Source organism: Paroedura picta, chromosome 2, assembly GCF_049243985.1.
Source record: "Paroedura picta isolate Pp20150507F chromosome 2, Ppicta_v3.0, whole genome shotgun sequence".
Classification (NCBI taxonomy): Eukaryota; Metazoa; Chordata; class Lepidosauria; order Squamata; family Gekkonidae; genus Paroedura; species Paroedura picta.
In genome coordinates this window covers 11,023,358-11,036,907 of record NC_135370.1, presented here as the reverse complement: position 1 = coordinate 11,036,907, position 13,550 = coordinate 11,023,358, and the positions used below count along the sequence as shown (strand labels likewise).

The following is a 13,550-nucleotide window of genomic DNA, read 5'->3' as shown; positions in this document are numbered from 1 at the left end:
CCAGGGTCTTTAAAACAGCTGCAGACCATCAGCCACAGGACTGCGAGTAACAAATACAGAACATAACAATCGGGCATGTCAGTTTTTTTGTAAGTAATAAATAATGTTGTTGCCCTTCTTCCCTGCTCTGTTGGATTTAATTAGCATTCTTTAGCTCTACAAAGGCAGACAAAGGCAAACTGAGGTGCCTTGATGATGTTGAATTCTCCCCACCCCCACCCCCGTTTTTAATAAGTGAGCACGTGGAAAAGGCTTACATGTCATGGGAAAGGATTTTCATAGCAAGCTCTTAGTGAGTTCAGCCATTTGGCAGTGGCTGGTTATCGTGTAGTATTTATATATAAACAGGAATATACTTTAAGTAAAATGCCAGTAAGATATTATCTTAAATTACAAGCTGCACAAAATAATCCAAAAAGTTGACAAAGTTTGGGTTGAGTGTCCAAGATCCAGCCATCTTCTGCATGCAAGTAGAATCATGGAATCGGAAGGGACCTCCAGGGTCATCTTGTCCAACCCCCTGCAGAATGTAGGAAACTCACAACTCCCTGCCCACCCACAGCGACCCCAGTTCATGCCCAGGTGATGTTGCTTCTTTGATTTATATCCCGCCACTCCTGGAATTGCTGGCTGGCTCAGGGTGGTTTCCAAAGTAGCATAAATAGGTAAATTATAAAGAATTGTTAAATATTATTTAAAGCATTTTAAATTGTATGGGCAACTAGAATAGTCAGAGTATATTGGCTTTTCCAGCAGGAGGTATATATATGGGGGGTGTTTGGTCAGGTCATCTAGATGTTAATCTGCCCAACCAAATGCCTGGTGGAAGAGCTCCCGTTTTACAGGCCCAGTGGAACTGGCTTAGTCCCGTAAGGGCCCTCAGTTCTTCCGGGAGTTCACTCCCCCAAGAAAACCAGAATCCCTGGCTGGTCTGGCCCGGAAGAAATTTGCTTCCCGACCCCAAAGTAGCGATCAGCATTCCCTGGGCATGCAAGAAAGGGAAGAGCCAAGCACTGACACAATCCCTTCCTGCCACCCACTCACAATCTGACTAAGGTATCTGCATTTCTGTCAGGTGGCTATCTAGCCTCTTTTTCCATATGTTTGCAGGATTTTGCCTAATGAAGTGGTCTTCACAGTTAAGAGTCTTCTTGCTACCTTTCCGGAGGGAGGAGGGAAGCTGCTTTGGTGAGGGGGAACCAGAAAAGCACCAGTCTGTGTAGGGAACAGGCTTCAAAAATCTTTGGATCCTGGCCAATTGTCCTCAATCAGGATCCTGGAATCCACTCTGGAGTGATGCCCCTTGGTACTAGGATTGTGCACATCAGTACGGTTCGGCCGCCTCAGCGATAACCGAAACCCAAGGCAGCCAGCACCATGGTGCAGAGAGGAGGGGCGGCGGGGTGGTGCGCTAGCCAGTGGTCCTCTGTGCCATGGTGCTGGCTTCCTATGCTTCGGGCTTTGGTGATCACAACCCTACTGTCATCTAGTTGATTTTAAAAGCAGTACACTGATTCTTGTTTTATTGTTTTGGAGAACAGCTAAGTTGGTCTTCAGTAGATTCAAATACATTGACCCCTTAGAGGCCCCAAAAGATTTTAACTGAAAAGACAGTGGGAGAACTTAAGGGTGGCAGTCTTCAAACAAAGAAACTTCAAAGGGAAGTTACAACATGAAATTGCATGACTTTGGTTCACTCACAAAACAGCGGACATGCCCCCTCCGCCCCGCCCCCAGGCTGAAGAAGGGACAATGGTTTCTTATCTAACTATAGATGCTAATTTTCTGCTCTTGAGCATTTCCCCTCTTCTCCACGGGACTCTTTTCCCTTATGTTTCCCCAAGATCACTAAGTTCTGCAGAGCAACATCTACTGAGGATCCCTGGCCCAAAAGAGGTAAGATTAGCCTTGACTAGGGCCAGGGCCAGGGCTTTTTCAGCCGTGGACTCAGCCTCATGGAATGCGCTCCAGAGGGAGATCAGGGCCCTCCAGGACTGTAACCAGTTCCGCTGGGCCTGCAAGATGGAGCTATTGCACCGGGCTTATGGTTGGGCCAGAAATAACATCTGCCAATAAATGCTGGCCTCACCACCATTAGGAGAAAATCACAGAATCACAGGATCATAGAGTTGGAAGGGGCCATACAGGCCATCTAGTCCAACCCCCTGCTCAACGCAGGATCAGCCCAAAGCATCCTAAAGCATCCAAGAAAAGTGTGCATCCAACCTTTGCTTGAAGACTGCCAGTGAGGGGGAGCTCACCACCTCCTTAGGCAGCCTATTCCACTGCTGAACTACTCTGACTGTGAAAAACTTTTTCCTGATATCTAGCCTATATCGTTGTACTTGTAGTTTAAACCCATTACTGCGTGTCCTCTCCTCTGCAGCCAGCAGAAACAGCATCCTGCCCTCCTCCAAGTGACAACCTTTCAAATGCTTAAAGAGGGCTATCATGTCCCCTCTCAACCTCCTTTTCTCCAGGCTGATTGAAAGATCAGCTCCTGATACCAGAACCCCTAACTGGAACAATAGTTGGGGACCTGTGTATTAATATTGTTTTAATGTGGTTTTAACTTTGTATATATAGTTTTTACGAAATGTTGTTACCTGCTCTGAGTAACATTGGAAGCTTGGGTTAAAAATATTTTTATTGTGGTTGTTATTGTTATTATTAATAAACAAGCTGATTATAATATGCACGGTACCTTTGCATCTCAAATTCCTTCTTTAAAGCAGTGGTCCCCAACCTGCGGGCCGCGGCCCGGTGCCAGGCCGCAAAGGCCATGGCGCCGGGCCGCGGCTCCCTCTCCCCGCCCCCCCCCCCCCGCAGTAAAAAACTTCCCAGGCCGCAAGCTTGCGGCCCGGGAAGCTTCTTACTGCGGGGAGGGCGGGGAGAGGGAATCAGGGCCGGGCCGCGCCCGCGCGGCCCACGGGTGCGGCCCAATCCACGGGCGCGGCTTGCGGGCGCGGCCCGATTCGCGGGTGCGGCCCGCGGGCGCGGCCGGGCGCGGCTCGTGGGCGTGGCCCGCGCGGTCCCTGCGGGCGCAGCCCAATGCCCTGCCGGTCCCCAGCCTAATAAAGGTTGGGGACCACTGCTTTAAAGCATCCCTCCCACTTTCTGGTTGCAATATAAAACAGAGATGTAGCTGCTTTTAGTCCCCATTAAGGAGAAAAGTGAGGTGTAGATAGCTAAATAAACAAAAGTGTGGTTCTCTTTTGGTACATAACTGTAACAGGGAATGAATAATAAAATATTAATTATAATTATTCAATTTTTATACCACCCCCTCCGCTCGTGCTGGTCTGAAGTAATAGAACAAATTTTGAATCCAGGGGCACTTTTAGGCCAACAAATTTAATTCTGGGCATCAGCTTTTGTGTACAGGCACATGGAAGTCTGTACCCAGAATTAAAGTTGTTAGGCTTCAAGGTGTCACTGGACTCAAACTTAGTTCACTTGATTTAATGTAAGGCTTTTGCCTTTAAAAACAACCCAGTCCATTCAACCACCCACTGAAAATTGAGCACATCAGACCGGTAGGCATCAAAATTGAGATTCCCGGCCCCCCTCCCCAGCCAGTGTGAGCTGTCTGAAAACATTATTTAGACTGAGGTTTACTGGACGCAGTGCGCCGGAAACCCACTTAGTTCCACATCCCTTCTGCTAAACCCTGATATGTACAGAAATACCCATTTGACATTCAGGCATGGCTTTGGTCCCGTTCCTGTGTTAATAGGGGACCGTGGCTTAAAAAATTGTATACCTTTCCTCTTCACCCGGCAGCATAGCCACATTCCAAGCTGCCTGGTAAGAGAAGGATAATCCCACACCAACAACACACAGCTTTGTCCAGAGCTTCTGCTGTCTCCCTGGCACAGCCGTTTTCTGTGACCCATTTACCGAGCTACGATTAAGAGAATTGGTCCACTGCTTCCTTCGACTTCCTCCAGGGCAGAAAATGTATGTCAATGGTCTAAAAGGGGGGGGGGGATTTGTGAGGAGCCCTGCTCAGTCCTTGGGGTGAAATGAAGTGGAGGACATTCAAATGTGCCATTGTTCGAAGGCTGTGTTGTTGGGGGGTCACGTGAAGGTCCTTTTTTGTTTGTAGTTTATTCTGATTTTTAAAACGGATCTTGCCAGCAGCCGGCTGTGGCTGCTGCCTGCAAATTCAAAATAGAAAAACGCAGGCTGATCCTTTTCAACGCTGAAGTCAGGCTAACAAAATAACAGGGGCGGCAACAGTTACTGAAACAACCCAGAACGTCTATTTTCTGCTTTAGAGGGCCTTTTCTAGTTGCCTCCATTCCTGAAGTGAAGAGGGTGGGTGGCCAGAGGAATTTGGCGTCAGTGGAGGCTTTATGTTGATTTACTAGCAGAGAAGCCTGTTGTATATCTGAATACAACAGCACCAGGCCACCACCACCCCCTCCTTGGGCAAGCCAGCCAAGGCTTGGAGAGGCCTTGGCAGGCCTTTTCCGGGTGGGGAGAAAAGCACTAGCGGGCAGTCTGCTCCTCCTCTTGCCGCCCTGGCAGCTCTATCACGGCCTGGCAAGGCTGCGGCTGAAATTGCTCAGGGTGATGGGGGCACTCCCTGGGGCACCCTCCCTCCAGCAGGGGCTCCCTTCCACCCTCCCCAACCGGCCCTCAGTCCCAGGCCCTCCGCCCTCCCTCCCAGCTCCTGCTTACCAAGCTGGAACTCCTTCCAAATGGAAGAAGTTGTAGTGGGGATGCGACCTGGGGCAGGACATCCCGAAGAAGCCGTGACTTCTTTGGGCAGGACATCCTTCCTGAATGGTGTTCGTTGGACAGATAGACAACCAGGAATGGGGCAGCCGGGACAGCTGACCTGATTGGTGGTTAGATGGTGAGTCCTAGCTCCTCCCAGCACCCCTTACTGGTTTTATTAATGGTTATATAGATAGATTACAGATGAGATCTTTGGTTTTCTTGGTGTAAACTGCACGGAGCTTTTATTCCAATCCCAGGTCGATTCAGTCCCTGTTGTCTACACAGAATGTGATTTCCGTTTTGATTTTGGGCGATTTAAATTTTCCTTCTGCAACAAGCAGGATTGATCCGGAGTGATCCTACCTTATTGTGCGATATCTTAGAGTGCTTTTAACCCTCAATATTTTAAGAATCGGATTGAGAAAGCAGGCTGTTTTGAATCTGGGCTCTGCTCCGTGGTAGAGAACCCCTGATTGGCCAAAGCTGCTCATGTGACCAGCTTGCCTTAAAGGAGAAGCCCCTAATTTCTCTCAACTTCTGTCGGTCTTGGATTTTTTTCTCCCTTGTCTGTCTTCTTCAATCCTCTCCCCCACCCTCCAAGAAAAATAAGAAAGAGGCTGTGCTTGGCTCCCTCTCCCCTTCTGAACTACCCTAACCACGTGCAGAACACTTTTCTGTTTCAATGCGGGGGGGGGGGAGAGGAAGACCCGAGTTCAAATTGATCTGAATTCAACAGCATTGACAATAGAATAAACAAAGTAAGTGCAGACTTTGCCCTTGTTTGCTGTTGTTCACTATGTGTTTGTGTGTTTTAACTTTTAGGGTAATTGAAATTTTTATGGCTTTTTCATTATGGATGGATTGTTTTTGCCTTCAAAACCTGATCCTGCCTTGGGAATTTTGGTTGAGGATGTGTTCTGTAAATCAAAAACTGTGCTGAACAGCTGTGAGAGAGCTAGCCAGACGGGAATCCCTGCTGAATACAGAATTTCAGGTGAAGGGTGGTTCCAAAGAGGACCTATTTCTCAGCGCAAAGTGGTTTAGATGGTGGCAGCATCTAGAGTGGAACTGAATCTGAATATCAGGAAGCCTGATGCTGCATCTTTGGACTTCCTAGCCCTAGGGTTGCCGCCTCCAGGGAGTGCCTAGTGATCTAGAGTCACAGGTGATTTCCAGTTGATGCATTTCCCCAGAAAAAAATGACTGCTTTGCAGTGTAAGAAAACACCAGATGAATCAGTGCAGGCTCAATAAACAGTTTAGCAAGGGGGCCTCCTAGAAGGAGAGTGCCAATGTACAAAGAATAACAAGTCCTGGTGAATTACCCTTGTTTTGATATGCTTCATTGCATGAACAATTGCCACTGCATATGCCTAAAGATGGAAAGAAGAAAGAACTTTTGTCATTGTATCTCATTTTGTCCATTGACTGTTACATGATAAACTGATGAAGTATATCAAAACAAGGGTAATTCACCGGAACTTGCTTGTTATTCTGTTGGAAATTGGCACACTCCTGTTTGGAGGTTCCCTCATTAAACTGTTTATTGAGCCTGCATAAGTTCATTTGGTGTTTTCTTGCTACATTCGATGTACACAGTTTATTGGCTACTTTGCAGGGTAAACAACAAGGGAGGCACACAGTGTAAATAAGTCAGGCACAAAACCACAATGCAGCACTCAGCCAGAAATTAATTTCTTTAGGAGCTGTAACACGGTGCTCCCCAGTCACTGGGCCACGGCCTGGCATCGAGCCGTGGAGGCCTCGGTTCCAGGCCACAGTGGGGCAGATGGAGGAACAAGCGCCAGCCCGCCAGGAGGCGCACCTCCCTATCCCCCTCCCTGTGGTGCACGGTCGCTGTGCTGGGAGTGATCGGCCACCTCCCAGTGCAGCGAGCGCCATGCTGTGAGGGGGGGGGAGACATGGGGGCTGGTGGGCGTTTGCGGGCGCCTGTGCCCACAAATACCTACATAGACCTACTGCACCTGTGCGTTTGTGCCCCCCGCAATGTGCTCCCAGTGCAGCAAGCGCCGCACCGCGGGGGGTAGAGAGGTTTGTGGGCGCCGGCACATAGGCGCCTGCGCCTCCCTCCCCCCCCCCAGTCCCTGGGCCTCCTTCTTCGTCCCGTTCCCCCCCCCCCCCAATCCCCAGCCTGAAAAAGGTTGGGGACCGCTGCTGTAACATACATATGACAACCACACAATTATATATTTAGTAAGGATGATAAAACATTCCCCAAACTGTACATAGCATGATTTCAAGTGGACAATCTTCTCAGTGTTTCTGCTGCATAACAATTAGGGGCTGAAACGGTTGATGATGAATGGTATCCAAAATATGAGACAGACTTCCAGATAAAGGCCATTTCAATACTCTTCTTCCGTTTGTCACCAGTTTTCTTTTAAAGTCGACGATTGTCCATTTGAAATCACGCAATGTCCAGTTCGGGGAGTGCTTTAACGTCCTTGCTAAATATAGAATTGTGTGGTAGTTATGTTTCTGTTGCAGCTTGTAATGAAATAGATTTTGCTTTTGCTTAATACAATGTTGCAGTTTACTTTGGAGGGTAGCTTGTGTTGTGTGATGCTTGCCTGAAGTCCTTCATCTCTTCAAACCCCACCATCCTGTGGGTTGCTAGGGCCCAGCAAGTGAAGGGGTTAGGGTGGTCTGATCCGGATTTGGGAATGGAGTCTGGGGAGAACAGGGATCTCAGTGGTGTACAATGCCATAAAATCTACTCTCCAAAGAGTTTTGTCCATGGGAATTGATCTCTGGAATCTGAGGATAAGCTTTGATATGGGGGGGAGGGGGGTCCCACTAGGAGGTTGGCATCCCACCCCTCCCCAGGGTCCAGGAATTTCTCAGACTAGGAGCTGGCAACCCTGCCTTTTGTGGAGCCTGGAGGGTGATAATCTACGGGCTTATACAAGAACTTCCATTCACATCATGAAAATAGATGAAATGTGCACTTGGTACAATATTGATCCAAAGTTTAAGGCAGACTGCTATCTAAAAGGATAATGGATCAATTATAATCAGAGGAACCAAGAGAGAAGTTGGTGGGCAAAGTGTAGTGTGGTTAAGTACTATGATGCACTTATGGAGAAATATGACTGTCCATTTCCCCATGATGAATTAATCATCGCTGCTCAGGAAGCATTGCCTGCCTTATTAGTAACAGACCCTTAAATAGTCAAGCCTTAATGTACAGCAAATGACTGAGATAACCTTGGTGCAGTGGTTCAGAGCGGCACCCTCTAATCTGCAGAGCCCGGTTTGATTCCCTGCTCCTCCACACGCAGCCAGATGGGTGCCCTTGGACTAGTCACAGTTCTGTTAGAAGCCGTTCTTACAAAGCAGTTCTATCAGGGGTTTTTCTGCCCAGCCTACCTCACAAGGTGTCTGTTGTGGGAAAGAAAGGGAAGGTGATTGGAGGCCACTTTGAGAATCCCCTGGGTAGTGAGAAGTGGGCTATAAAAACCAACTCTTATTCTTCTGCAACAAAAATGCCTGCTAAGTAGTCAGAGTCAAAGCAGGTCGCTGTGTGGGTCTGACGCAGCAAAACAAAATTTGATTCCAGTGGCACCTTTAAGACCAACAAAGATTTATGCAAAGCGTGAGCTTTTGCAGGCCCTCTAGTAGGTGTCAAGATTCGACCTCAACAAGTGAGGCAGACCATTGACTAGACCCAATAAAACGCCTCTTTGTCTTAATCCTCCTCTTTTCCTGCTTGCTGGAGTGCCAAAGTAGTGGAAGGCGAGACAATTAAAAAGACCATACGAATCTGATGTGTCTAATTTTTCTGGCAGCTGCCTAGCGAGAGTGTTCCATTAAAACCCTCATGCGTCAATTTTGGCTCCAAGAAGCTACGATTTCTGCTGATACATTTACATTTTATGCTGACAAACAAATTAGGCCCTGATTCAGACCAGGATGCCTAAGGCAAAATGGGGAGGAGGGGCAGCCTGCCTGCTTGGCAGCGTGCAGTTCTTAGCAAGAATAGCAGGCATTGTGGATGGAGTTAGGGAGATGCCTCTATGGATTTCACTGGGTTTATGGGGGCCTTAACTGGAGGGGGGGGTGTTCTGTGCTGTTCACGCTGTATTAATCAAATAAACTCCTTTTGCCGGATGAAGTTACTATTCTTTGCTCATTCTGTGGCAAGCAGGTGCTTTCTGTGTCTAATAAGGACTGATTCACACAACTGTTGTGGTGCTTGGCTGCTTTTAGAGAATGCCTGGAAAATTCTGCATTCGTCAGCATCATCTCCTCCCCTCTGACCAGCTGCTTAGTTGCCAACTCTGGGCTGGAAAATTCATGAAATTTGGTGCTTTGGGCAGGGAAATTACTGGAGCTTCGGTGATGTACCTTGGTTTGAAGGGAGAAACCTCAGTGTGCTATAAATGCTGTAGTTTCCACTCTGCAAAGCAACCATTTCGTATGTTTTCTCTTCAAGGAGCCAACTTGAGGTAGGGGTTAAGAGTGAAGGCTTCTAATCTGGAGAGCCACGTTTGATCCCCCGCTTCTCCACATGCAGCCAGCTGGGTGACCTTGGGTTAGTCACAGTCCTCTTAGAACTGTTCTCACAGAACAATTCTGTCAGAGCTCTCTCAGCTTCACCTACCTCGCAGGGTGTCTGTTGTGGGGAAGAGGAAGGGAAAGCGATTGCAAGCTGCTTTGAGACTCCTTCGGGTAGTGAAAAGCGAGGTATAAAACCCACCTCTTCTTCAAAGCAGTCTTTTTCTCTGTCTTCTGCAGATCAGTCATAATTCCAAGAGGTCTCCTGGTGCCCTCTGGCAGCCCCAAGTGCACTTTTTGCCTGTTTATGTGGTGTTACAAGTGTTTTCATAATATTTTTAAATGTATAAATAAGGTATTCTTTTGCATGGTTACCCACCAAGTGCAACCTTGCTTACCAGAACTGGCCCAGCTACAGAAGCAGATCAGGCCATTGTCTGAGGTGCCAAAAGACCAGGGTGCCTCTTTCCACGCAAAGAGAGCAGAAAGAATACACACACACCTCGTCAGCCAGGAGCTATCCTCTGCGTGAGAGAAAGGAAAACCTAACTCCCAGCAGTCCCTGGAGGCAGGATATCCCACCGCCCTTTACAAATGTAGCTGAGCCAGTGGATTTCTTCGGTCTGGATGAAGTCTTCTACAGCGTGTGTATAAAGCTGGCCTTAATAACTGTTTACACATAGGAGGCTTCCTCAGATTTGCCTCATGGCAACAAAACCATCATTACAACAGGAGAGAGGCAGAGACAGCACAGGAGAGTCTGTTGACTCCATGAAGAAGAACTGTTCTACGGAACAGAGAGGGGAGAGGCGGATGCTGGAGCAGCAAGGGACTTCAGACCCCCCCACCTCACCCCCAAAAACGATAGAGCAGGGATAATGTGCTCTAGTGCTCTAATGTGCTCTACAACAGAGGTAGTCAACCTGTGGTCCTCCAGATGTTCATGGACTACAATTCCCATGAGCCCCTGCCAGCATTTGCAAAGCTGGCTGCATTTGCAAAGCATTTGCAAAGCTGGCAAAGCTGGCTGCACCCTGATTGGCCCTATTTCCAACTTGGATAGCCGGACACATCCCACCCCCCAGGCTGTTTCGTAAATATATAGAGGAACAACAATGGATAAGGATTATCTTTCTGTATAATCAGCTTGTCGGTTATCAAGCAGTTCGTTCTCAAGTTACAAGACAACAAAGACTGACCTACACATGAGGCAGCCCTAAGTCATTTTCTTTGGGATTCACATGAGATCATCGCTCATTGAGCTGTTCAAATATGGCAACATTCCAAGATCTCCCCTTCCCCGACTGATTTTGTTTGTTTTTTCAGGCAACAGAAATTTTGCTGTGAATGATCCATTGGAATTCAAGTCAAATCAATGGTTTGGAGCATCAGTGAGATCTAAAAACGATAAAATCTTGGTAAGGCTCGTATTTAAGGCTTTCCATGTGTTACTTACTGTCTTTAAACTCTCTCAGGACTCTGACTGTAAACATATACAGAAGGGGAAAAACCCTCTTGTGCACAGTATGGCTTCTTTCCCTACCCCTCCTCCAAATATATCTACATCATTTTTGCCAGGCCATCATGAACTGGATTGGATGACTGTCCTCATGACATTACAAAACTCTTTGGGGTTTTCTCTGGAATTCTTTATCCAGAGCGACTGTCAGCTCCGGGTGGGGAGGTCCAGGTGAGGCTGCTGGCTCCATGTGCTGCTGCTGCATGCAGCCCTGTAGAGGCTGGTGCTGAAGGGCAGCCTCGGCTGCCAGCTCCATGCGGCCACCATCTTGAAATCCCCCACACCGTGGTATATCTGAGGCCCTCTTGGAAAACACCTCAGTAATGCAGTACACAGGTTGAAAATATTCAAGTAAAAATCTCACATCCTTACAAGATAGATTCAAATGGATTGTCATGTTGGTTCTGAAGCAGCAGAAAAAAATTAGAGTCCAGTGGCACTTTTAAGACCAACCAAATTTGTTATCCTTAGAAGACGTAAGGCAAACTAATACCTTGCAGGCCCAGGAGAGGCATAGTATTTTCATGCTTGGTTATAAGATTAGGAATTCTGCATGGCCTTGTGAGTTCCTCCCTCTTCCTCCTCCTCTGTACATAAACTGGTCCCTGGTCCTAAGGAAGTTTGCTGGCCTTGCCCCAGGCCATGGCTTTTTTGAACCTGGCTCCGATCAGGTGGAAAGAGCTCCCGGAAGAGCTGAGGGCCCCGTCCGAGCTTTCACAGTTCCAGAAGGCCTGCAGGATGGAGCTCTTCTGTCAGATCTTTGGGTGAGGCCCTTTTGTGGGATCATGTCTCCACACTAACATCTGTGCGCCCTGCCCTAGGGTGACTGTCGGGGAGGGGGGGGTAGAGAGATGCTTTACTGCCAATCTTGTTGTTATTATATAATAACAATATCAATATTAGAAGGGTTGTCACTTAGAAGAGAGCAGGGAAAGGTTCCTGTTGGCAGGAGAGGATAGGGCCTGCAGTAATGGGTTTTAACTACGTGTAGAACAGTACCAACTAGATAGCGGCAGTAGCTCGGCAGTGAAATGGGCTGCCTAAAGAGGTGGTGAGCTCCCCTTCCCTGGTGGCTTTTAAGCAGCAGCTGCGCAGCTACTTATCCTGGATGCTTTAGGCCAGTGGTTCTCAACCTTCCTGATGCCACGACCCTTTAATATAGTTCCTCATGTTGTGGTGACCTCCAACCATAAAAATCATGCAAGTGTTCTTTCACAGAAATTACAGTGCAGTGAAGATCCATTGTTCATGATGGTATGTAAATTGGCTATAAATTGTATTTAAATTGGTGGGCATCTTCAAGAGGAGCAGCAACAGTGGCAGTGCCCCCCCCGCCAAGCTGCTCATCCTTCTGCAACCCCTGTGAAAGGGTCGTTCGACCCTCAAAGGGGTCCTGACCCCCAGGTTGAGAACTACTGATTTAGGCTGATCCTGCATTGAGCAGGGGGTTGGACTAGATGGCCTTGTGTGGCTCCTTCCAACTCTAGGGACAAAGCCTTATGAAGATAGGTTGAGGGACTTGGGAATGTTCAGCCTGGAGAAAAGGAGGTTGAGAGGGGACATGATAGCCCTTTTTAAGTATTTGAAAGGTTCTCACTTGGATGAGGGCAGGATGCTGTTTCTGTTGGCTGCAGAGGAAAGGATGTGCAGTAATGGGTTTAAACTACAAGTACAACTATATAGGCTAGATATCAGGAAAAAAATGTTCACAGAGTAGTTCAGCAGTGGAATAGGCTGCCTAAGGAGGTGGTGAGCTCCCCCTCACTGGCAGTCTTCAAGCAAAGGTTGGATGCACACTTTTCTTGGATGCTTTGGGCTGATCCTGCGTTGAGAAGGGGGTTGGACTAGATGGCCTGTATGGCCCCTTCCAACTCTATGATTCTATGATTCTATCTCCTGGAATTACAGCTGCTCCCCAGGCAATAGAGATTAGTTCACCTGGAGAAAATGGCCACTATGGAAGTTGAACACTATGACATTATACCCCACTGAAGTCTCTCCCCTTCACCAGCCGTGCCCTCCTCCGACTCTCCCCATAAAATCTCCAGGTATTTTCCTGCCTGGAGCTGACAACCTTCCATCAAGTACAGCATCCTGGTTCTCACAATGGCCAAGCAGATCCCTATTGGAAGAAGAGCTAGTACGCAATGACTCCTCCACGAAATACAGATGGCTTGGAGCTTTTCAGCACTGACGTGCAATAGATCCCCAGTGACCGGCAGAGCAAAAGAGATGCTGAGGCTGCCTCCTGAGAGGGTGGCACCAGCAAATTAAGGGCTACTGAAAGTCAGCAGACATCATTTAATCTGGACCCCTCCTACCCTGTTGCAAAGCAGATAATTTGCAGGTGCTTTCAAGGTCTGTTACGTTTCTCAGATTGCAAACAAGGCAGAATATTTGTTTTGATTTGCCGCATTGCCGCCTAATACAAGGGAGAGGTGCAGGTGAAGTATTCTTTTTTGGTGCTGCCAGGTCTTCCCTGTTGAGTTTTCTGTGCCTTACAATGCTCGCACTCCCTTCTTCGGACCTTCAGTGAGTCTTTCTATTAAGCTCTCTCTTTTGCTTCGTCCACAGGCGTGCGCACCATTGTATCACTGGAGAACGGAACACAAAGCAGAGCGGGAACCTGTGGGAACTTGTTATCTTCATGACGGGACTAAAGTTGTTGAATATGCTCCCTGCAGGTCAAGTATGTCGAGAATGCCTTGCTGTTGTAATTACTGCCCTGAGCATCTTCTTCTCTGTGCCGTCATGTTCAACGCACAACAAGGAGGGAGATATCATGC

The 13,550-nt window shown here is 47.9% G+C and overlaps 1 protein-coding gene across 1 annotated transcript in view; it reads left to right on the top strand.

Annotated features, from left to right (window-relative positions):
• ITGAV (integrin subunit alpha V) overlaps positions 1 to 13,550 on the top strand; it is an 83,168-nt gene that overhangs the window by 21,956 nt on the left and 47,662 nt on the right. Inside the window, exons 3-4 of the mRNA XM_077319368.1 lie at positions 10,572 to 10,663; positions 13,339 to 13,453. Coding sequence (XP_077175483.1) covers positions 10,572 to 10,663; positions 13,339 to 13,453 — 207 coding nt within the window. The remainder of the gene's footprint in view (positions 1 to 10,571; positions 10,664 to 13,338; positions 13,454 to 13,550) is intronic.